Source organism: Pteropus medius, unplaced genomic scaffold, assembly GCF_902729225.1.
Source record: "Pteropus medius unplaced genomic scaffold, Ma_sr-lr_union100, whole genome shotgun sequence".
NCBI lineage: Eukaryota > Metazoa > Chordata > Mammalia > Chiroptera > Pteropodidae > Pteropus > Pteropus medius.
In genome coordinates, this window is record NW_024346692.1 from 464502 (window position 1) to 490626 (window position 26125).

Consider the following 26125-nt stretch of genomic DNA (forward strand, 5'->3'; position numbering starts at 1 on the left):
TGTACATAACTGATCTTCGCAACCAAACTTTAAGCTCTATCTCAAAGATCTTCAAATCTCCTGTAGTCTAGAGTGCTTCACAGCTGCTACTCAACACATGCTGTTTTTCAAAAACTTAGGAGTTAGAATAAAATATTTTTATAATACCATCTTCTCAATGTCTTTTTATATTTTGTGTATAAGCCCTTTCGATCTTTGTTCACAGAAATATGTATTATATGTAGTTGTCATCATAGTAAAAAACACCATTTTAACATATTTTTTTCACCTGAGCCAAATTTTGGCTTCATTTTTACATCAGCTTATGATCATAATGTTTAATAGCTGTATAAACTTAGTTACTTAATAATTTTCCTATCATTAGAAATTAGATTGTTTTTAAATTAGAGAGAACAGTCTTTTTCTTCAGTTGACTTAATTTAGAATTACCTGATAGGATTTCTGAATTCAGGGGATGAATGTTATTATGGTGTTTGATGCTATCATACTATGCTTTAACAAAGGAATGCACTAATTTGTTATACTTCCATGAGTGATTGAACCAATTTCACTATAACATTATCACTACTCAGGAATATAGTTTAAAATTTTTTTCTAAATAAGTAAGAAAAACAGGAAACTGCTGATAGATTTGACAAAAAAATACTTTTTTCACTGGATATATTTCCAGCAATGATACATCAACTAAATAGAATCTAGAATTCAGTGGATGAAGATTATAAGAGGTAGAATTAATTCATCTTGTTAGCATCTGGGGTGGAAAAAGCTACTATTATTAGGAAATACACTCATTTACAGGATGAGTTTCCCTCAATAGGGCACTGCTGTCTTAGTCTCAGGATTAGGTTATATCTATTCACTTGTCACAACAGATTCACTCTTACAATAACACAAGAGTCAGTATGGTGCAGATGAATAGATACAAGAGACCAATCAAATTAGGAGAAAGAACAATTTCACTGCCAAATCACAGAATGCTAGACTAAGTTATGGAACATGTTAATTGGCATTTAGAACTGCACAAGAAAATAACATACTTACCTCCACATGACAGCTCATCCTGAAGCAGAACCAAGTGCATGGGGCAAGAGCATCTTGTAGTACCATCTCCTTTTACAAGACAAATATGTGAACAGCCACCATTATCCTGAGCACAAGGATGTTGTCCTATATTAAAAAAAAAAAAGAAAGAAGGGAGGAGGGAGGACAGCCTAGTCAAAAATCAATCATTTATGAATTAACCAAGAAAACTAAATGTAAAATCATCTTGGACTTTATTTCCACACAATAAAATTCCTCGTTCCATCCTTATAAGATCTATAAGAAAATGAGGACAGCTATTTAAAAATACAAAACACTGCCTTTATATATTTATAAATAAAATATTTTAAAGTATTTTAAGCAAGGTAATGGTACAGCTCATGTTAATTTTGTGAATAAGAAAAGCTGATTATTGAAACTAGAAAAATTTGTAGGGGGAATGCTGAGACCCGGATATTATTCAATTTAATATATAAAGACTCCTCTAACCTGTAGATTTTAACTCAGAAATTCTAACCTTTTTAAAAGATAAGGTGATTTTACTCAAAAAGTATATTTTAATGAGGAATTCACTGAAAATCAGAGTTGTGAGAAGGAAAAAAAGTTCACATGGAAGTCAACCAGTAAGAAACAATAAAACTATGTGCTTAGTCAACTGCAAAAGATAACCTGAAAAGTTACAAATACTTAATTTTCTCATATTTGAGTTAAATAAATACACTCAGCAACTTTTCAAAATCTGTCCCAGAAGTTGTTTATGATTAATGAAATCACTGCTTTGAATTTTCTACTTAGCTTGCATTAAAAGCAACTTGACACTTATCATCACAGAATACCATCTAATGTAGCCACCCATTTATAATCTGACTCTCTTCTCACTAACACGACAGTCTTACTTCAGTATGTGTTGATAACACTGAGGGAGTCAGCTACCTACAAATGAGCAGTTGTGTTATACTACACAGATGTCCCAAAAGAGACACAAGTCATTATATTAGGATACACAAACTACATAGCAGTGCTTCTCAATCTTTTAATTCCACGACACTTTTGACAAAAATCTCATTCTCTTTAGTATTAGAAATTTGAAAAAATGTTTTTCCAAATATAAAACCATATTTAAATGTTGAATTATTAAAAAAGATATTCCCTGGGAAATTCTGAAAACCTTCACAGAGATTTTCTACAATAAGATATTCATATATCAACTGAATAAATAACTTAGCTAATGTGTCATGATTACCTTATTTCTATTAAATGTTCAGCATGAGTTACATCTCATAACATAGAAGAGCAACACTTCCAACTTCCTAATTCTGAAATGCCTCTAACTTAACTTCTAAGTTCATAAAGAGTGATAACATAATGAAGGTTTAAAGAAGCAAGCAGTGGTGCTCTCATTCCTCCATTCTCCTTTCATAATCCACTTTGATTTGAAAGTACTGTGCCGGGAAGTTGAGTTTCAATAGTTCTCTCTTTAGTCCTTCATTTAACATTAGCACTCCTGGTACAATCATGTAAGACCCATAGCAGTGACTGCTGAGTACTTTTGATTACAGACACATATTAACAAGAAACTAGTCCAAGATGATTAGCCATTTTCAAAAGTTTCAATAAGATAAAAAAATATATATATTTATGGCTACTTTTCTAAGCTGAGAATTGAAAAATTTATCCAAAAAGGGAAAACAACACTTACTAAGCACGGTCTTAGCTCTAAGTTGACACACTAATTTTAAGTTTGTTTTGCTTTTGCTCAAGAATAAGATTATTCCATAACTCTATTCATCATTATACAAATATAATTTTTGCTTCTGTTCCAACTATGGGGTGTGCAGGGAGCAAAAAAAAAAAAATGCTTATATGAGTATTCTTAGAGGGTATGAGGGAGAGAAAGAGAAGGCATGACAAGCAAAGCCTTAGTTGTACCTGGGGAAATTTTTGAAAATGAGTAAGAGCATTCCTTTCCCCCTCTCCTGTTTTACGGGGAAAAGATAATTAATTTGAAAAAGCTCCTAGATGAGTTCAATATAAGGCTATAAAAACATGAAGAGTTTTTTAAAAGTGGCAAAACTAAAAGAACATGAAAATCTTAAAAATAAAGAGGTAAGAAGACACAAAAGAACATCTGAATTTTATCTTAATTTCTTAAGCACGAACCCTGCAATTAACAACAGTACACCAGCAGCACTTACTATATTCCTGAAGGTTCAGCTCCTTTACTGCATGAATATCACTAAGCTGGGCAATTCGAGCCTGGACTTTAGTTCTACCCTCTCGACCTGTCATGTCAATTTTTTCAATCATTTGCTGCTGCTTATCAATCCAATATAGCCAATTTTCAAACACAGTCAGTCCCACAGGCTGCAAGATATTGGAGTCTTCTAATACTATCCGGTTGGCACCTTGGAAAGCACATTCAAAAGAAATAATTCATGTGTGTCAAGTCATACATTCAACAATTTATTGAATATCAGTTAGAGTCTACGTGTATTAAAAAGGAAAATATAAGCTCTCTACCACAAAATTCCAAAATCATTCTTAGAAGATATATACATACCAAAATACAGGTAACAGACTAGATATTCAAGTGCAATCAAGAGCAAGTAAGGCCCAATACACACTAAATCTTCTAGTTCAGAGAAACGTAGAAAAGAACTTAGAGCAGGATTCTAATTTCTTTTTAAAGCAAAGTCTCGTTTTCAAATTAAAGTTTATGAAAAGCTCTAACATATTAAAATGTCAGAACAGTACTTGTAGTAGTGGTGAGCCCAGAACTCTGTGCTCTTGCCCTCACACATTCACTGTGTACACCTGAGGCATCTATGAAGAACAACTCCACCCTCACCCCACCTGGCCATTCAGAATACAGAAAAAACGACAGACTCAAAGCATTACCTGGTTCAAGCCTCACCTCAAAGTCAGAACTCTTTCTACAATATTCTAGACACAGAACTACCCAGACTCTGAAGAAGCAACCTATTCTATTGTTGAGCTGTGAGAAAGTTCTTTCGCAGTGTGCTGAAATCTGTGCCCCTCTTCCCACCCCCATAGCTTCTCACTCATTCAAAAAGAAAAGAATACATATTTCTTCCTTTTCTCTTCTTCATAATAGTTCTTCAAATATCTATAGAATATTTTCATAGTTCCTAAGTGATGAATTCTATCAAAAAACCATTAGCTTATACTTTGAAAATATCAGGGAAAGTTCCAGGAAAGAGGTAAGCATAAAGCGAAGTTTTAATAAATGGAGAAAAGTGGGGAAATATTCCAGATGAGAAGACATTGCCTAAGTCAACATTCAGATTCATGGTGGGTTATACACAAATTTACTTTATGCTGCTTCCTAAAAATCTACCTAAATAGTGGCAAAAAATTAAGGTATAAACTCAAAAAGACAAATAGAACAGAAGAGCAGGAAAGTGATATAAAAAATGAAAGTTAACTTATTAAAGTGTTAATAATGATAGTGTTTTGAATATTTTCTTTTTAAAAATTTTCTCAACTGTCTTTAATGAACATGTTACTCTTACAACAAAAAATAAGCATCCTAAATGAAGAGAAACAGAGAAGGGAAGGGGAAAAAACCCTTTAATGTTAATAAGAGTTAAAACATTGATATAAATAGCAATTATACAAATTAAAGATGATATAAGAGATATCGGTGATTAGATGAAAGCAAGAATATATCATGCTAAGCATATGTGCACACACATACATAAGTGTGTGCATGACTATTTGAAACCAGAGAAGGCATAATGGAAGGGGAAGCATTTGAACCCAGAAAGACAGAATATTCTTTAGTTTTAAAAAAAAATACAAATGTATTCAAATGATACAGAAATAAATAACTTCAATATATTAGCGTATACTAATCGTCCAGAGCTTTATTTTGTTGCATATTTCTCAAAGAATAAACATATATATCCATATGCTTCTTAATAGTATACATACATATGTGTATATGTATATATATGTGTGTATATGTTGTAAAAATACAATGTATTTGGAGGACAATTTGCCGATAAATATAATATTAAATTTTAAATAAAACTAGTTCTTAACAATGAACTTAATTTTTTTAAAATACATCCTTCTACGTCACTGCACAGAGCTACCTCGTTTGTTGTAACGACTGTAATACTGTATACACTTCATATAGTAGAAATTATTTCTCTGTAATAGATTATATAAATACCCTTGTACACTGGGTTAGCATTTCTCTAAGACAGAATCTAAAAGAGAGATTTATTGGCAATTGCCCTCCAAAAAGGTTCTACCAATTTCCACTTCCACCAAAGTGCATGAGAGCATGCCATTTTCTACCACTCTGGCCAAGTTGGGTATAATCAACTTTAACATATTTTTGCCATTCTGACAGATGTAAATAGTGTACTATTTTAATTTCATTTTTATAATCACTAGAGTGATGCCAAATAGAATATTTGGACATCAGAAATTATGGGGAGGGGAAGTAACTCTGACTGTAAAGAGGACTGTAGAGAAATGAGAAAGTAAAAGTACATCTGAAGACCAACAAATGATTCAATTTGGTTAAAACACCAGGAATGTTAAGATCATTTGAGTTTGATGACGAGTTTGTGAAAGGCAAATACCAACTTAAGTGTACAACTATACTTTTTTTCTTCAGGTTATGAGACTACCCTGAAAATTTTTTTTAGTAGAGAAATGACATGATTAGAAACCATTCTTCAGAAAATTAAACTAGGAAAAGTGTGTAAACTTTCAGGGAGTGAAAGTAGAGTAGGGAATCAGCAGAGAGACTAATCATAGGTTAGAATTCAGGCTAGAGATGCTGAGAACATAAACTAGAGCAGAAGAATTAAAAAAAGGAGAAGACATTCATTAGAAATATATTATTTACAGAGCCCAAATGAAGAAAATTGGCAGGTTATTAGGTAACAGAGGGAGTAATGATGATTGAAGAAAAAGTGCTTCCGAACCAAGTCGATGTTGATTACTTTTAGTGAATAAAACTGTAAAGAAATGTGTACAAAAATAATACAGTGGAAGAAAAATACAAATGCTATGGATGAATCATCTCAATAACCCAAATCAAAATAAAGGAACACATTTTTTTTAGGCACCTGACAGATCACTGCTTTCAATTCGCCGGAGATCTGAATCAGCCCAAAAGAGTTTGCCCAATCGGCTATCAAGGGCTAAAGCAATTGGTTTACTTAAGCCACTGAAAAAGAGGACCTCTCGTTCCGTTCCATCCAAAGCAGCTCGTTCAATTTTGGGAGATCTTTCCTGAAGATTGGTAAAATACATATATCTGAAGAGAAAGGAAGAAACAATAAGTTTAACAAAATAAGAAACCATACAAAATGAGAATATTCTTGCTGAATAAAACAAAAAAAAGGTAGAATAACATTTTTAAATCTTATTTTTAAATGTTTTAGAGTATATTTTTTAAAAGGCCGTAAGATACTTTTTTTACTTTCAGTAACAGTAACAAAGAGTACACAGAATTTCTGAGGGAGCTAGCTTTCATGGATCAATAAATGAAGTGTTAGACATAGGCACATCTACACTTTTGAAATAATACTATGATAAAATAAAATAAATAAAAGAGCAGTAACCAGAGATCTGGACACAAAATTTTAAATTCTTTTTCTAATTAGTCCATTTCATAACTAAAAACAAGTCATATATGAATTATTTCTTATATTTAACTTCTAGAATTCATCTCTTTCCTGTAACTTTTTTGAAGTAAGCTACTTTCCCTGCTGAATTCCTTATCATTTATTCAGATGCAAATAAGTACTATTTATTAAAGGCAAAGCTCTGTATCAAATGAAAGAAGACATATTAGTTCTTGTCACAAAGGAACCGAAAGTCTAGTAAGAAATATAAGACTGAAAAAGTATAAGGTAATTTAGAAAGGACTGGGTATGACTAGAGAGGCAGAGATCCAATGTGCTGGGCATTTGGAGGGGAAAATCATATCTGGCCGAGGATGGGGCAGATCAAGGAAAACTTCATGAAGGATGCTGCAGTTCCAGTGGTCCTGGAGGTGTGGGGAGAAATTAGAACAAAAGCAACAGTGACTAAGAAAGGGAATTCTAGGCAATAAAATCAGAGAAAGCAAGGATATAAGAAAAGGCAGAGGCAAGTAGATAGAGAATACCAAGTTTTTCAGTGGAGCACAGGACACTACAGATAAATAAATAAGGGCTTAAAAGAAAAGCTGATGAGGGTCTCAGATGCCAAGACATCTGAATGTCACTTTAGCAACATACCCTTTCTCTGGGTTTACCACAATGGCTCGAGGTCTGTCTTGCTCGCCTTTTAGCACCACTCCAATTGATCTTCCATCTAACCTTGTTACGTTGATGACATTGGTAGCCTCACAAGTCCAGTAGATATAGCGGCTATAAATATCAATGCTGAGGTCATAGGGTTGTATTTCTAGGTTCTGATTAGGAACTGAGCTCACCACCACAGTAAAGCCCTAGGGAAAGAAAAAGACACACAACACATAGAAAATCAGACTCCATACCAGATAGCCCTGAGGCAATTACTCACAATGCTTACACTTATGTGGTCACATACCTGAGAAGAAGTCTCAAGAGACTTTTCTTACTGATACATTTTTTATGAGTAATGTGCTTCTTTGTTAACGTGTATTTCAAATATTTGGTTATTATGACATGGGCAGAAGCGTGACCTTAAGCTATATTAGTTGGTCTAAGAACCTGATAATGCATTGATCAGAGATGAACATGAGAAGTTGGCAGCTCTCTCTTATAGACAATCATGGCTAGAACTACACCTTAGAAATACCTCTAAAAGCAGAAGCATTTAGCAATGTTTGGAGACATTTTTGATTGTCACGCCTATGGGGAGTATAACTGGCATCTAGAGGGGAGAGGCAAGATGCTGCTAAATATCCTACAGCGTATACATCAGTCTTCCACAGCAAAGAATTATCCAGTCCAAAAATGTCAACAGTGCTTAAGTTGAGAAATCCTGCCCTAGAGACAACATCAGTTAGGGCTACAAACCACATCTATCAATCATGTCCTTCTCTAATCCTCAAATCCACACCCCCTCAAAAAAATTTTTTTACAAAGCCAAGCAAAAAGAGAAGCTTTGTTTATCTGTTCTACCTGAATAAATTATATTTTATTTACTTAGCATCTCTAAGGTAATATATTCCATAATGAGGCTATCTTATTTATTTGCTGTGTCCTTGGCTATATAGTAACAGCTATAATTTCTCTCTACTAGTTATCAGTCCTGGCCTACAACAGTGTAAGGTGTATTTGCAATATACCACTATAATTATACCTCTACCCTAGCAACCCCTAAGCAGCCCTAAATACATTATCTGTTTGCTCTTTTGTGTGAGATAAGACATATAAAAAATTAGTAATCTAATCTCTCTAAATTTTCATACATTCAAAATCAAACTTAACATCACTGCCATGAAGAAGATGACAAATAATTATTTATAGTAATCCCAGTCTAACACTACTTGATCACAGAAAGTAAATAAGTATGGTTAGTGGTATATAAACCATGACTGGTATGTACATACAGGTAAGAATTGTAGATAATATTCTCATTCCCACACCATAATCAGCAAATATTTACTCAAAACGAAAAAAAAAAGATCTCTGAATTAATCATAACATATCCTAAATGTTTTTAATTTTACTAAGGTTGTATTGTATGTTTCCTATCCACCAAACCTTTCAGAAAATAGTTAACTAGTAACAAATTGTTATTTATTGAGTCCCTATCATGTAATAGGTAATAGAATATATGCTTTACATTCCATTCAGCCAAAAAGTTCATAAAAAACCTAGTGATGGATAAAGCTGAGATCAGAATCAAGGTCTATTAGATTTTGAAGCTTCCAACACTCCATGTAGAAGGAATCATAATGAAAAAAATATAAATGTAAAAATGTATCTGGGTGGGAGTGATAAATTCACTACCAATATATAAGCCTAAGTTACCCTAATAAGATTTTCATTCCAATAGCATTATCAAAAAGTTATTTACTCAAAGATCATTAGAAGGGAAAAAAAGCTGCTCAGTCTAGAATTTCAATTTTACACACACACACGCACAGGCGCACACAAAATCAAGGCTTAACAGGAGTGTTGGTTAGTCTAATTACTAGGCAGAAGAAATGTATTTTGCACTGAGCTCTGAATTACCTGGCTACCATCTTCTTGTGCTTTTCGGATCACGTTTTGTCGTGAATCAATCCAATACAGTTGCTTGTCCAGTGGGTCATAGTCAATGGCCCGGACATTTCGAAGGCTGTGAATGGGAAGGATGATATCAGGGCTCTGTTGTTCATCAATCACCATGCGGTTAATGGCACTCTTCTGACTGAAGAGCAGGAAAGTAGTTGGAGCTTAAAAAAGAAAAGAGCAAATATGAAACACAATTACTCTAAGTCTGTATCACTCAAAGATTTGATCAGCTTGCAGCTATATCTCATACAAAACAGATAGAGAGGTAAGACTGAGGACAAAAACCTTTGATATGCTCCCAGAAACTTTCTAATCAGCACTCTGGTTACCAAACCAGTTATGAATTTACTCAATGGCAGAGCCACCTAGCCTACTTTTCCCCATCTTGTCCATAGTGGTATCACAGGAGACTTGATTTCAGTGAAACGTTTGACAAAAACATATTAAATTCTCCCTGTTTATCAAGTGAATAATCCTATTCCTCCATAATCTATTCTTGTGGGTAGCAGGAAGCCTGGGCCTCCACAGGTCAAAGAAGACACTTCAAGACTGGTTTCAGTCTCAGCTCTCTATCTAATCACTTGATATTAATTAAGTCACTTAACCTCTTTGCATAAGTTTACTTACAAGGTGTTGAATGGAAGAGCACATGTGTTTTTCCAAATCCTGCCCTGCTTTTTCACTCTTTTATTTAATGACAATTTCTTAAATTTATCTATTTGCCAAGCACTACTCTAGGCACCTAAGATATATCAGTGAAAAAAGAGGGATAAAAATGCTGCTTTGTGGAGTTATAGTCCAACAGACAATAAACAGTAAACATAATAAAAAGTTGTAATATATATAAATAGAATGTATAAATTATATAGTACATCAAAGAGTGACAAGTGTTATGGGAAAAAGAAAAAGAAACTGGCAATGCTAGGATGATTTGCAAATTTTAAATAGGGCAGACCAAGTCTTCCTGTGAAGCACAACAGGGAGACTTGGAGGTGAAGTATATCCATGTAAATATTTGCAGGAAAATATTCCAAGCAGAGGAAATAAGTGGTACAACAGTTCTGAGATGGGGAGTAATTGGTGTATTTGAAAATAACAATGAGGCTAGTGTGGCTGTCATGGAGAGAGCAGGGAGAGAGTAGTAAAAGCTGAGGTTAGAGAAGCAAAAGCGGGGAGGTGATCATGTAGGAACCTGTAAGAACTAGGTTTTTACTCTGTGTGAAATGGGGAGCCAGTGTAAGGTTCTGATCAGAAAATCATGATCTGGCTTAGCTTTTGAAACACAGTGCAGGGAGTACATTACACAATGTTGGAAAACTTTTTGAGGGCAAGTCTTCTGTGTTAAACGTTTCCTGAAATCTAATAAACCTCTACACAAATATTAAATAGTATTCATTATAAAAAGAACATACAACAGGAAGCTTCCTGAAGCACTTGATCTATCGTAGAAAGGTAACCAAAGACAGATATTAGAGATACTCACAGCACTGATTTTTCATGGCCTTCACTCACCAATTAACATGCACTCATAATGATTTCAAAAGGTCTTTCCATTTTCGTGTCTCAATTCCCTATCAATTATTTTCCTCATCTTCTTCCATTCAAAGTCAAACTTCTTGAAAAAGACATTTATATATACTACCTCCCCTTCCTTGTCTCCATTCACTTTTTGATCTACTCTTTCACCATTACATCCCTGAAATTACTCTCTTCAGGGTTACTAATAACCTCTTTATTCAAAAATCCGATGGATAGGATACTATTTTAGGCCTCATCTTCCTCAATCTCTCAGCAGCATCCGACACAGCTGTTTTTTGAAGCAAGCTTATCTCTCGTCTTCTGTGCACTACTCTCTCCTGGTCTTTCTCTTAACCTCTCTGGCTGCTACTTTTCGGTGTCCACTGTAAGCTTTCCCTCTTCAACCAGAACTCTTTAGGTTACCAGATCCCTTCTTTTCTCTATACCAGGAGTTGGCAAACTATTGTCCACAAGCTAAGCCTGGCCTCCTGCCTGTTTTTGTAATAACGTTTATCAGAATTCAGTCACATTTTAAAATGTATTGTCTATGGCTGTTTTCATGCTACAGTGGATAGAGTTGAGTAGGTGCAAGAGACTATAGGACTCACAAGCCTAAATATTTACTCTGGCCTTTTACAGGAAATGTTTGTTGACCAAATTTCTAAATCTTCTTCCTAAGTACTCTTTCCCATTTTAAATACATGCTGGCAATTCCAAAATTTATTATCTGCACCCTCATTTCTTTCCTGAGCTCTGGAATCTTCTGTCCAACTACCTATTTAGTATTTCCATTGCAATGCCCCATAGGAAAATGAATATAAACCCACCTAAAATTAAATTTTTTTTCTTCCTGAAAACTAACCTTCCTCTCTATACTTCCTCATTTACTATCTACTTCACTGCTCAAACCAAAAATCTAAAATTCATACCTTGCTTCCTCCCTCCTTCTCCTTCCCCATATACAGCCCATTAATGAGTTCTGTTCATTCTAGCTTCAAAATATACCTTAAATCCATCAGCTTCTCTCCATCTTCACTGCCACACCCCAGTCCAAATCTACTGGCATTACCACACTAGGCTGATTGACTTCGCTGTTACCACTTCTTTTCTTCTTCAAATCTACTCTCCACAGCAATCAAATCATGTTATATCATATTTATTTTTCATGGTAATCCTACAAAGTATTTACTATTATTCCCATTTTACAAATGAGAAAATTCGAGGCTTAAAAATTTTATGTGATTTACTTTAGAAAACACAAAACTACTATGGCAGAGACTCCAAATCATTAAACTATAAACTTTTGTTCTTTCTTTTTCACAACTGAAGCCTTGTATCAGAACAGACTAAATCCTTTCCTGTATGACTTCTTATACTTTCAGACACGGAATAAAGTAATTTCGATAGTTAATAACACCCAATATCCTACAGCAATTTTATCTTCTACCCTAGAGAACCATACCCTACTTCTCTCTTATGAATCTTTTCTTTCTGACCTAATCTCTATTTCTTTATCATATTTACCAATTTGTTGTTGTCAATCCATCAAGACATGGGCATCCATGTATACGTGAGTCATAAACTAGGTTTCCCTAAGCCAATAGCGTTTTGTTACACACTGTTTCGTTGTTGTTAGCACTGTGTGTGTCTGTGTGTGTTCGTTTAATATGCATTACTTGCTAACATTTAAAAATCAAGAGACAGTGCAGCCAAAAAAAAAAAAATTTTTGGACTCATGACTAAGAATATCTAGTAACATCACTTGGAATTAAGCAGCGACCACCCACTATGTTCAGAGCATGTGCTCTCTAGTTTCCCCTCTATTTATTATTGTTGCATAATGGGCTAAATTTACTCATATGTATTTTCTGCCTGGCCTTTTATACACTTAAATTTTTTATCTTTAGCATATTCTATGAACTTCAAAGGACAAGAGGGTTGTATTTTGGAGATTCTCTTTGTTGTACTATTTGCACTACTTTTCCTTTCCTCTATAATGAATAAATATGAATTATATATAGCATATATGCATGACTCTCTCTCAATAAAGCTATGCAAATTTTACACTCACTATTTAATGCTCAAGAGTAAAAAATTTAATTTTTCTATAATATCAATTTTCATAATATCAACTATCATCTAAAAAAAAGTAATAAAGAATTGTATTTTTCCACCGTTAGTCCTTCTCTTTTATTAAATAAATGATCAACTTTGGACTTCTACAACTTTTTACTCCAAGAAGAACAAGAACTACAGTGTTTTTCAAAATCCTTTCTCCAATTTTAGTTTTTTTCATGGGGGGAATGCAGCTTACCACTACAAGTCCTGTTGTCAGAATTAAGAGAGTAGTGGGCAGGGCATCCACAAACAAAACCTCCAACTGGCACAGCCAAGCAGAGATGGGAGCAGTGCCCATTGCTGGAAGCACACTCATTCCATCCTGCCTGCCGAGAGGAATGAAAGACGAGGATGTCCATCACATAATCCAAATGGCCCTGAATGATGGTGCGGTTTTGGCCACTAGTTTTGTTGGCACGTTCAATGCTGCGTCGGCTCCAGTCCGTCCAATAGATGTAATCTTGGTACTGAGTTAAGCCAAAAGGATGAGGCAAGTCATCTGCTATAACTTCACGGTTGAGTCCTATTTTCGGAAAGGCAGTAGACAGGGGAAAAGCAGACGGATAAAATATGTGAGAATATGAGTCTTGTTGCCCCCTCCCTCAAACTATAACACATAAAACATTACATTTGTAAGCAATTTAAAGTAGAACAATTCATTTAAAAGCAATTCTAAAACCAGACCAGTCCTCTGAAATCCATCCATCTGCAGTCTGACCCCATGCTTCCAACTTATATTCTTGCTATAAATCACTGAGTTTGTTTAAAACTCCTACAAATGGTCTATTTTGATTGTGGTCTTATTTTCTCTCCATTAGGGTCTATAGTTCAACTTCTCTTCTGCCTTCCATAAAAAGATGGAAATGAATATAGTATATTTTGCTCGTATAAAAAGTCACTTCAGGAATATCTAGGGAGTTACAAATTCCATTACAAGCACAACAATAATGAAATTTCCACATAATAAAGATGTGTGAATCCAAGTACCTGGCCCTCTATTAGTAACAATAAACAGAATACAATGCCAGACAAAAGAAGAATCTAGACATTCATATGAAGTTTTACTAATAGTATCTAACGATGGTAATAGCAACTTTTCTGATTTTTGCATAGAAAAAACAATATACTACTATGTGTCTGAACCAAAAAAAAGAAAGCTTACCAAGCATATTTGAAGACTCTATTAAGTTGGTGTCCAGGTCTGTCCAATAGAGCCTCCTTTTAGCATAATCAATAGTTAGGCCATTTGCACGCCCCACGTTTGGAACTAATGTAGTACGTTCACTTCCATCCATGGCAGCTCTGTCTATCTTAGGTTTTCCACCCCACTCAGTCCAATACATAAATCTAAATTCAAAACAACGGACAGTTAACATTTCACTTTTGATTATTTGGAAGAAAAGGTCATGTTCATGCATAGTTAACTAAATAATGTTAAAGAAAATACACATTAAATCAAGGAAATTGATAAAACAAAATCATGGCTATAATTTTTCAATTATTTTGGCACCCTCAACTAAATATTTTTTCTTATATCCTAAAAAGGAAATGAGTCAGCGTTCCTTCGTCTTTCCAATGAATGTATTCCATCCAAAACCTAGGAATTGGAAACAAACCAATGATTTCCTATTGCAGCACTTGCATTTATAAAACTAATATTCAAAAAGATAGAAAAGGATTAAAGCTCTGGTCTCTGAATCTGGTTCACTTCTGAATAAAATATATTTATGTATTTCTGAATAAAAGTAATATGAGTTTCTAAAGTTTTAAACTTACTTTTCAACTTGTGTAATCAACACGCACCAAAAACAAGTTGCAGGAGTACATTAAAATACAAATGAACAGGCTTTAACTGAAGTTAAAAAAGCAAAGTTTGAAAATGTATTTGGACACACAGTCCAAGGGAACATACTATATGTATAAGAGCAATGAATCATCCCTTAATGTGTCAGCTGGGCAGTGAACACTGCTACTACAATCGCTGTGAAATTTTAGAATATTCTTTTGCTTTTATTTTAATTTTTCAAGTTTTTCACTTAGAGTAGCCCTACAGTTCTATAGGCTTTTTATAGACAAGGAGGCCAAAGTACTAAAAGAAATGTGAATGATTTGTCTAATGTCTTCAAACTAATCACATGACAGAGCTAGAACTAGAACCTAATCCTTAGCCGAATGCCCTTTCAACTAAACTAGTAAGTTGCTAGTTTCAAGATACTCTGAATACTGGGACTAGGAAAGCACTCCACATGTCAGCTCTCATCTAATACCTGAAGACAGACATTCACTACTCATTAGCCTGTCAGGTGATGGTTGACTTGGTAGTAATATATGAACATGCTTTTCTGAAAAGTTAGTCTTGGACTATGTTTTCATCTCTATTTGTCAGCTAACAGGCACGTGCACACCACAAAAGCCAAAGAGAAACAACTGTGAGAGAAATTTCACAGTTGCCAGCACCCACATAAACTAGAGTCCTTTGTCCCAACTACTAAATTTATCTGTCTGGTAACTAATGCTTAGAGTAAAAGATCACCATAATCCAACCACAACATGTCAGCACAGGGAAACTGCCTTTATATGGCCTTCTAATTAGATGGCTAACTAGCTAATCATAGAGTAAATGTGATTTCAGGGTATTTTTAATTATAGATATTGTAAAATATACCTGTTATGCTCACACTATTCACTTCTGCTTTTAAAAGTGGAACTATTCAAATTTCAGAACTCTTTAACTGCTAGCTTTCTAAAACTTATTAAATCATGCAGAAGGATCATCTCTTTGTAAATAGTTTACTGTTAATTTATAAAAAGTTAGTTGTTTAATACCAAAGTTTGTCCAAGCTTATAATAATGATCAAACTAACTGTACATTTTGAATTAACAAATATTCTAAAATGGAGCTTTCTTTAATGCAGTTGTTTCTTTGCACACATTACTTCCATGAGTTTAGTAGGTTTGGAATCTGGTATAACTTAAGAAGAGGGTATAAGCATATATAAACTTGATATCTTTAAAAAGGCTGTTTACTTGGTATATATGAGCAGTAATATTAGATTATTAATCCATTTCACTAATCTTTCCTCATCCAATGTTAATAATGACAAAAGTAAAATTTAGCTAGTAATTATTCATTCTAAATCAGTGACTCCTCAACTAATGGTTTTAAAATAAAGCTTATCTATGGTTTAGCTGTCAGATTTCTAATAAGCATTAAGCCATCAATAATATACTCCATAACTAGCCCATGCACAATGTAGTTGTAAAGAATGCATACATAAAGCTGTTTACCCTTCAGCAGGGTCCAACGCAAGAGCTCTGGGACTATCTAGGTCTTTCCACACCAAAACTTGTCGGTGCTGCCCATCCAACTTTGACACCTCAATTCTATTCGTTCCTGTGTCTGCCCAGTATAAGTTCTTCCCAAGCCAGTCCACTGCCATGCCTTCTGGATAATCTAAGCCGAACTCTACCACATGTTCCAGTGCACTGCCATTCATAAAGGCTCTGCTGATGGTCTGCAAAAACAAGATTAACAACAAAGTCAAAGAGGTTAAGACAAAACTTTCCAGACAGAATGTTTGGTTCGGGTTTTGTTGAGTGGGAAGATCCAGAAGAACCAGCAGCACAGTTTCTTAACACAATTCATAAATTTTGAGTACAGGAAAAAAAAAGATATCTCTAATAAATAACTGTGACTTCAAGTTTTACTACCAATTCACAGAAAAATTTCTGAATTTCTCAAGTACTAAAAATTTATTCTAATAAGACAGTGGAATGACTGTGCTTTAAAATTTATTAGTAATTAAGTAAAAAAGATATGACCAGAATGTTGTACTCTTAACTAGTAATTGGCTTTCTGAAGGTGCTTGATAGCATGTGCCACGCCATGATGTGAATTTAAGATCTCAATAACCTTATACCTTATAAAATGCATAATACCATTATCATATTACTACTATAGATTTGAATTCCCTAAAATTTAAAACAATCATAATTCAAGCTATTAATGATAGCTGCTATTTCCTGTCAAGCACTATCCTAGGTACTTCATGTACACATATTTTTTCATTTAATCCTCACAACAGCCCTGAAAGATAGGCATTATCTCTATTTTCAAAATGGGGAAACTTAGAAGGTCACACAATAAAAGCTAAGATTTATTTATTTACTTCATTTATTCACTCATTTAATAGATTTTACTGAACACTACTAGAATCCTACTCTGGCTTCAATAACCCATGATTTTTGCATGTTAAACATTTTACACAAGTTATCTGAAACAAGCCCAAAACCATCTAGAAGAAGAAAAGATTATTCTCCAGATTTTATGAGAACTCCACTTTATCACTCAGTATGCTTTTCAGTATTTATTCTAGAAAAAAGAAAATCAAGTTGTGCTATAATTCATAATTGGCATTTTCTACCTCAGTCAGGCTCCTAAATTTTGTTGAAAATACATTGAGTCAAGTCTCTAAAAGCCATTTATGTGAAGCATTCAACTGCTTAGTCTCCACCTGTAGAAAATGCCATTCCATTATCTTCAAATGGAACACAGTAGAGGAAGATTAGGTCTTACAAATTTAGAACACTCAAGAAAAGTATCTTACATAAAAAAGTACTTAATAAAATACTGAATGGGCCCTTCCCTTGATTTCCTTTAAAAGTTGAAGGTTTTTGTTGAACTTTGTCTATCAAGCAATGAGAGAGATTGATCATAGCATGAAGACTGAGAAATTCTAGAAGCTCTCCCATTTAGTCCCCAGTTTTAATATTCCAATTCTTTTGCTAACCTTGAGTGATATATCAGTCCAGTAAATTCGGTTGTCTGTCACATCAAAATCCAAAGCAGAAGCTTCTTTGACACCAGTGAGCGGAATGGCTACATTATTATTGTTAGTTTCCAAAGAAATTCTCCTGATATCTGCTCTCCGTGAAAACAAAAGAAAAGCCTCTGGGACAATGCAGGTCTTCATGTCACTGATGAGTTCAAAGCCAATGGGACAGGCACAGCGAAGTCCCTGAGGTCTATAGAGGCAAAGATGGCTACATCCCCCATTTTCCTCAGCGCAGGGGTTGGAACCTAGAAGATAAATGAATTATAAAAGAACACAGAACATATTGACATAACACATTTTCACTTTAAAATGGCTAAGCAGTTGGTTCACAAAAACCTATGATTAAATCTTCTCCCAGATCTAGAGTTTTAAGTCTAATCTCACAAAGAAGCACTATGAAGATTAATAGGGAATAGAAGGCCCAGCTCAATGTTGCAGGTTGTCCCAGCTACTTGAAAGGCTGAGCCAGGAGAATCGCTGGAGACCAGGAGTGCACTATGGCGATCAGGTGTCTTCACTACGTTGGCATCAATATGGTAACCTCCCAGGAGTGGGGGACCACCAGGCTGTATATGGAGAGGTGAACTAGCCCAGGCTGGAAATGAAGCAGGTCAAAACTCCCTGGCTGATCAATAAGGAATAAACGTACGGCAAAATACTTTCCTTTGCACCCACAGTAAGCTTTAAAATAAGCTACATTATTCATGTAATAGGACTGAATTCTTTTGATGAAGAACTGTGTGTTTACCCCTTCAACTCAAACTATATAGGCATAGTACTAAGCCAACATTTAAAAGATCCAGTCTTGGTTAGAAAAAAGGGTTAACAGATGATTTCTATATTCCCTCAAAAGATAAACAATTTAAATGCTGCTTTATAAACTATTGCCTGTCTTTACCTTTTCTCATTCCTGGCTTCCACCTCTAAGAGATTTTTGGAATTACTTACCAATGATTCTATGAACATTTGTGGCCTTTAAGCCCATGAGGTCAGGGAGCTGATCTATGATGATTTCCCTCTCTGCGCTTCGTTTGTGTACTCTTTCGATGCTACGCCTCTGCCAGTCAGTCCAGTAAACATAGTCACCCAACAAAGTAAACCCAAATATGTGAGGAATTTTGTCTTCCACTAGTACTCGTCTCCCAGTGCCATCGGTATTCATAACCTTCAAGTTTAAGTTTAAAGAGAAGGAAGAGAAAAAAATGTGTATTTATTCTTAACATGTATATAAAAATGATAACTCCAACTGCCTGTTACATCAAAATCCAAGTGTCATCTTAGTTATCCCTATTACAATGCTTTCTCAAAATGGCAAAATGCTGATTTAATAAGAATAATTTCAAATACTCAATATAAGCTCACGTTTCACCTCTATTTCTCCTATCTCTTAATTACCCTTCCTTCTAAAATTTTTGGCAATATTAGATTTAGCATGTATCTCTTCTATTAAATGATTATTTAAAAATTAAAAATACCATTACCTTAAGTTTGCTTGTATGTTTGTTTTCAAATTATAACATACAGTCACATACATTATTTTATTGCATTTGTTTTATAACATTTTATTTTATCCTGAGAGTTTTGCCTTTTTTTACATCTAAGGAAACAGATTCTGCTACAAGGTCACACAGCTTGTAAACAGAGTTGATGTCTTTTTTAGGACTTCTTCCACTTAGTACATTTTTTAATTTAATTGTTTTTATTTAAAATTAACATTATGAAATTCATTCTGACACTCTCATAACATCAGCAATTTCCCTAGAGTGGCAAACGCATCTTTTGTCTCTGACACTGTAACATGTACCAATCTTCTGTTCTAAAAGATGAAGTCTTCTAAAGCATCAACCTGCAAGCTGCAAACTGGTACCATTTCTACTATTTAAAGTGGCCTGTGTGCCAGGCAAAGTAGCCTTCAGAAATGTTAATCGGGTACTAAAAATATGTACATGTAAACAATATCTGCCCCCGACCCATCTAAAAAAAGTATCCAATACAATCTTATATGCAAGTATTAATTTTTTATCCATAAAATTAGTAAGAAATATTCCATGTAAGCCAATACTGTGATTGCCTAGATGGAATGACAGCCAGATATTTCTTTCTCTCTCCTCTCTAAAAATTAAAAAATTTTTGAAGTGTCTTCCTAAAGACATATCCCAGAAAATGCTGACCTTCCAAGAACAGCCAAACACTGGGAACAAAGTACTTAAAAACTGAGCAAGCAAAAGTGTGCTATACCCTTTCACTTACAAGTATCAATAAATATTTGATCTATATCTGATGGAAGAGATTATATTAGCTGAATGTTTGCTCATATAAGAAACAAGAAAAATTCCATTAAACCAACTGTATAAATCTACATTTACATAAATGTTTTTTAAAAGTCAAAAACTTTAAAAGAATTAAGTACTACCACTCCAACTCCATTAAATATTTTTTTAGAGTTAATAATTTCTCTTTGAGACACTGACTTTAGATACTTTACATTTTCTTGCAATATGTCATTCCTTCATATATTTTATGATGTCTGCGTTATATCTTAAAATTAATCTGGTTTTTAAGAATAAAAAGACTAAGCAGAGAAAAAGTGTTGATAATTTGTTTACATATCTAACTAGAATGTGAGCTCTAGAATAGCAGGAACCTTCACTCATCCATTTATGTATCTTCCACAGCTATTAAAGAGCCTAGCAAAGAACTCAATAAATATTTGTTAAATACTTTTGAAAAGGAGACTGGTAGACACTTAAGAAACTTACCTAAAAATGGAAACAAAAATTTCTATAACGATCTTATCCTCAGATTTTACAGCTTAGCCATTTAAATGAATGAAAGGTATTCTTGCCTAAATTTTAATCCATGTAAAAATGCATTCTATTGCCTACTTTTGGAGAGGGGATACATTCCTGACCCCTTCTAATGACAGAACTCTGAGAAAGAATTTCTGGCCCCATTTTATTACTGACTGAAAACTGATTAGTGCGAAAAATCTTTCCTTTATTAGACATATAATTTAGAAAAGTCTTTATTTTGGGTAAGGGAAGTTTATTTTTAAAACTATACCTTTGCCTCCATCCTAAAATGGACATCATCTCTTGACTCCAGTATCTTCCTCCAACCCCTTTACAAGGACTTCCTCCCAATAATATTTCCTTCCTCCCAGGACCTTCAGTGTCTTCCTCTCCATAAGGTCCTTTTTTCCTGCCTTTAACACAACACACTAAAACTCTATACTGGGTTTTTATGGAACAATATGATATTATTTCTTTTTCTATAGCCAAGACTGCTTTATATCTCTTCATTTAACTGTTTCCTCCTTCCTTTTTCAAATCTGGGTGGATATTTCCCATATACTTAACAGTGAACCTATGTCCTCCATCATCCTATCAGAGAGCATCTAATACAGAGTGTTAAATATTCTGTATTATAAAACTCTAAAACACTATTTTCTTATAAGCTTAAGGTATATAAAACATCTGATTTTATTTTATTGCTAGTTTCAGTACTACCTTAAGTCAACTGTTATGCAGCTTACACTTAAAAACTTAACACTAATTTTGCTGATTATTATGCCCAAATATTGGCCTTCCTATTAAAATTTGCTGATCTAAAAGCATATAGAAGATGTCCAATACTGAACTTCTTTTAAAAAATAAAATTTAAATTTCTACTTCAAAAAAAAAAGATCAACTCTTTTCTCTTTTCGCTATGTCATCCTGCAACATTTTTGTTTGTTCATTTTGATATATGTAAAACTTCAACAAAAGACTGCTAATTAAGTATGAGTTTGGATAATGGGCAAAGAATGAAACTGAAAATTGCAGTGAGAAAAATAACAAAACCACAATTCCAAAACATCTTTTTAGTTTACATAATTAAGCACCTTTTATTTAGCAGTTACCCTTCATTCTTCTGCTAAGAAAAACTCATTAGCAAACAATATTCTGGCAGAATTAAATAGATCTAGATTTCAAATATTAGCTCTGTCACTCACTGGGTAACGTTAGCCAATTTCTCATATCCAAATTAGGGAGATAGCTCTTAACGTCACTGAATTATTTAAGGATTAAATAAAATAATATTAAATATATAATAGTATCAGATATGTAGTAGAAGTTTAGTAAATGCTGGTTCTTGTCCTTTAAAATTATTTCAGTAAAATGCTTTAGTCCTTAAAAGTAAACAGCTATATTTAAATGGCTATAATTAATTAAGATGTAGTTCTTCAAAATAAAAATTAATGCACAAATGTAAAAGAATATGTGGAAATACAAGACCAAAATAACCTCACATTGTTAAACTGAAGAATAAAAGCAAGACAGACCTATTTCCTGCCAAGTAGTGGAAAACTACAGGGCCTTGTTCCCATTTCTAACCCCCATTTTTACTGTTTGTTTATGCTACTTAGCTGTATAGTAACTAAAACAGTACAGAAAAAGGAGCAAAAAGTTTGACAATTTGATCAGAGCATACTTTTGCTGCTCAACCAGACTCTCATTCCACTCTCCCCGCAAATATTAATAAACATATCTAACAAAAGCAAATCACCATTAAGTTTATTACAGGGCCTCTTCTAGCTTAAAATCTAGTTGGAGAGGTAAATTATATTTACATTAAAACCATACATATATGCCCTTCTCCAGCCGAGAGCTAACCAGGAGAAACTTCAGGAAATAGTAGGAATTCAAATCCATCTTGAAAAATAAGAAGAATTTTGACAGAAAAAGAAAAGGATTTTCCAGAATAAAAGAAATAACACATATTAAGAAACAGAGTCAAGGATGCTTTGTTTAACTGACTTTGATAGAAACTTTTTGGGGTAGAAAAAAATACAAAAGGGATTTAAAGAAGACAGTACCAGGCAGATACCACCCTACCACAGGTATCAAATTCCAGGATAAGAAGAAATACAAACACAAAAAACTTCCGAAAGCACTTTGAGAGTGACACGACAAAGGTGTATTTCAGGAAGACCCCATTTACCTCTGTCACTGTGTTCAGATTGTATGTGCTAAAGATAAATATCTTAAAATATAGAAACATCTTAACTATAGAATTAAACAGATTATGAAAAAGGAAATACTTTCAATTCCTGTGAGATGGTAATAGAAGTCCAAAATCCCTTACCTGAAAGTCTTACATCTAGCTTTATTTATTATTATTATTTTTTTGATATTTAGAAAGGTTAACACAATGCGCATAGCATATCACTTCTACCTGGGTCCAGAGAAGCATTTTACACCCAAACATATTAATATTTTTTTTTACAGCAAACACATAAATATTTCTACAAAGGAGGATAAATAAAGATTACAAAAAGTCTTACATTGCTACAGGTCAGGTTCTCCGCCAACTGATTTAACAAAAATAACTTGATTTTGAGAACTTTTTGGATTTCAGAATTGCACATAAATAATTGTAGATCAGAAATGCTTTCTGATCTTCACTGTGGTTCCTTGACAAAACTGGGATTTGGATCAGTGTTAATGCTGCTCTAAATGCAAGCAAGGGTCTCGAGAAGAAGCAAAAAGCAAAGGACATATTAAGGTTTTTAGAAACATCTGGAGGAAAAACAACAAATGGATCTTTAGAACAGATCTTTAGAATAGCACAATGGACAGGAGCTAAAAGCCACAACGAAGGATTTTGTAGCCTTACTCACTAGACTATTAGTCTCTTCCAGTTATTAGTTTTTTAAAAGCAAAAACTAAGTCTTGCGGAGGAGGGTGGCGTAAATAAAGTACAAACTAAAGCTAGATATATCACATCTATTTCAAATTGAACAATTAAGATGTGCTAAAGATTTTTTAAATGTAATTTTGTAAGCACTGTTTCTCTTCATTTCTTATCATCCTATTCTTGTCTGTTGCAGTTTTTACAACAAGGTTGAATCTAGAACAGTGCTATCTAAGAGAAATATAATACAAGTCACAAATGTGAGGCATGTGTTTTTTAAATTTTCTACTAACCAGATTATAAAATGTTAAAAGAAATACGTAAAATTAATTTTAATAATATATTTTATCTAATTCAATAAATCCAAAATATTATTTCAACATGTAATCAATATTTTAAATTTTAGTCATGAGATCTTATGTTTTTTTATACTAAGTTGCCTTAGTATGTATTTTACACTTCAAGCAACTCAATTCAGAGTATCCACATTTTAAATGCTCCACAGCCATATATGACTACTGCTACCATAATGGACTATACAGGATTAGAATTTCATGGTGGTAACTACACAGTTTACAACAAAATTAGATCTCTGTCTCTTCTGACACCTGCCACCTGCAGGTGTGCCTAGCTTTACCCATTAGGCTCAGTAGAGCCACAAACAATTAAATGTCTTCCATGTGGTCTTTCCTTTCTCCTCGGCTATACTACACTTAATTCTAATATGGGTTAAAATTACTTCAAAAAACAATTTCTGATGAAAAAATTAACTACCTTTTTTCATCTTTTCTCACATTTGTAAATTTCAAAGCACTAGCTGAGACTTATAAAAGCAAGGACGAAGGTCTGATTTTTTCATTTCTTTTAGGTTATCTCAAAACAGAAGAATTAAAACCACAGTTATGTTTATAAGAGAATCCTTATTTGTCATCTTGGTTCTCCCATTCAGAGCATTCTAGATTGACCATGTCCTGATAATGGTTGAAGCTGGATGGTTCATAAAAATCTTTACTCTGCTTTACTGTGTGTCTGAAATTTTCTATAAGTAAAAAAAAAGGGGGGCGGATAAGGAGCAAGTCCAAGGGAGGAGGGAGGAGAAGGTAGAGTTGTTACTTATAAATGCTATTTTGTTGCTCATATGATGTGGAAAGCCCTCTGAAGAGAAGGGATCAACAGCTTAAATAAAATCTGATTGTGAGAACTTGCATCTAAAAAACCATATATATTTCCCTTTATACACAGTCCAATGATTACTTTCTGAAATCTCTTTCCTTTAATTATTTGTGCAGAGTTGACTTTTATTAGAAAATTGACTTTTCCTCAAAATATTTCTCTTCAACTATACAATCTCTACTAGGCAGAAACAACAAAGTGAAACAGAAACATGCTTCTTTGTCTCAAAGAAATTCACTATTACATTTCTCATACTCAACTAGCAACAGTTTTGGTTAGGTTACTAGGGTAGTAAATATGTTTTTAAGCTGGTAAAAGTTTGCTTGTACATTCTGAACCCAGAAAAAGGGAACCGTTTTAGGTGATTCCAAAAGATTACCCTTGTGCTTTAAAAGTTGAGCCAACACTAATTAAATCTTCTGACCACTCTTGAGGGTGTGCTTCACTGTGTTACCTTAGAGTGGTTTAATTAAACTGAAATTAGGCTTCTGTCACCTCTAAAATCTACCTCCAAATCTGAACCAGAATCTCCAGTAGTTTCAGCTGCTTCAACCACATTGCGGTATGGATTTAACATTCGGAGGCATTGCCAAATATTGCAAACCACACTGAGAAAATAGGCTACAACAGGAAACAGATGTGGGTTAACCAGAACATTATCTCTACCGAGAGGAGGTAATGGCAAACCTTCTATAAACATCACATCCGGTTTTTTGAGCAGTTTCATCAGTTCATTAAATGTCAAGACAGGATTACCCATGAAATCTTGGAATGCATCCAGTCTACTACCGAAGTTGCTGCTATACAACTTTACTCGACTAGACATGTTCAAGAAATAAATGACGACAGGACAACCAGGCACCCATCATAAAATGACCTGGACTGGGAATGATATATACTTCTAAAAGAGAAACTCAAGTTAGGCTCACAATGAACCACTCTTCTTCCAATGTTCCAGCTAATGTCCAAAACTAGTACTGAATTAAATCTTATATGTAAGAGAGACAAACAGATATCACTCGGGGCTGACTGATACACTTCACAGGTTATAAAATATAATTTCACAGCATTAAAAAAGTAGAATATATATCCATGGAAATAACATTTCACTCATGCATTATCGCATTGGGGTGACAAGAAAAGAGAAGTGCTTTGAACCCAGTAGGTAAAGTAAAGCGATGCCATGCATCTGTTTAAGAGAGCAGTAAGGGCAATTACAGGGCTGTTTGTAAAGCCTAGTTCAAGACATATGTCTGAGTATACATAAGTGATTTTTTTAATATGAAAAGAGAAAGTATCATAGTTGCACTAAGTAGTTTTTTTTTCCAAGAAAGTTATGCTTAGAATATTAAACATTTGCTGTTACCATGTTCTTTTACAGAGAGCGCTAAGAATTGCTCGTGACCAAAGCTTTCTAAAACCTGAATTACTCAGGAAAACTACAAAACTGAGAACAGATTTTCGGATGAAGGTATCATTATGATGAACAGCAACACCACCTTAGTCAACTATACTGAACTGCTTCAC

The 26125-nt window shown here is 34.0% G+C and overlaps 1 protein-coding gene across 1 annotated transcript in view; it reads right to left on the reverse strand.

The window, feature by feature from the left end:
* LRP6 (LDL receptor related protein 6) overlaps window positions 1-26125 on the reverse strand; it is a 115886-nt gene that overhangs the window by 16175 nt on the left and 73586 nt on the right. The window contains exons 8-17 of the mRNA XM_039876367.1: window positions 18698-18914; window positions 17705-17994; window positions 16203-16429; window positions 14077-14261; window positions 13111-13437; window positions 9237-9439; window positions 7308-7519; window positions 6150-6340; window positions 3237-3446; window positions 1042-1167 (exon numbers count right to left, since the gene is read on the reverse strand). Of these exons, the coding sequence (XP_039732301.1) occupies window positions 1042-1167; window positions 3237-3446; window positions 6150-6340; window positions 7308-7519; window positions 9237-9439; window positions 13111-13437; window positions 14077-14261; window positions 16203-16429; window positions 17705-17994; window positions 18698-18914 (2188 nt within the window). The remainder of the gene's footprint in view (window positions 1-1041; window positions 1168-3236; window positions 3447-6149; window positions 6341-7307; window positions 7520-9236; window positions 9440-13110; window positions 13438-14076; window positions 14262-16202; window positions 16430-17704; window positions 17995-18697; window positions 18915-26125) is intronic.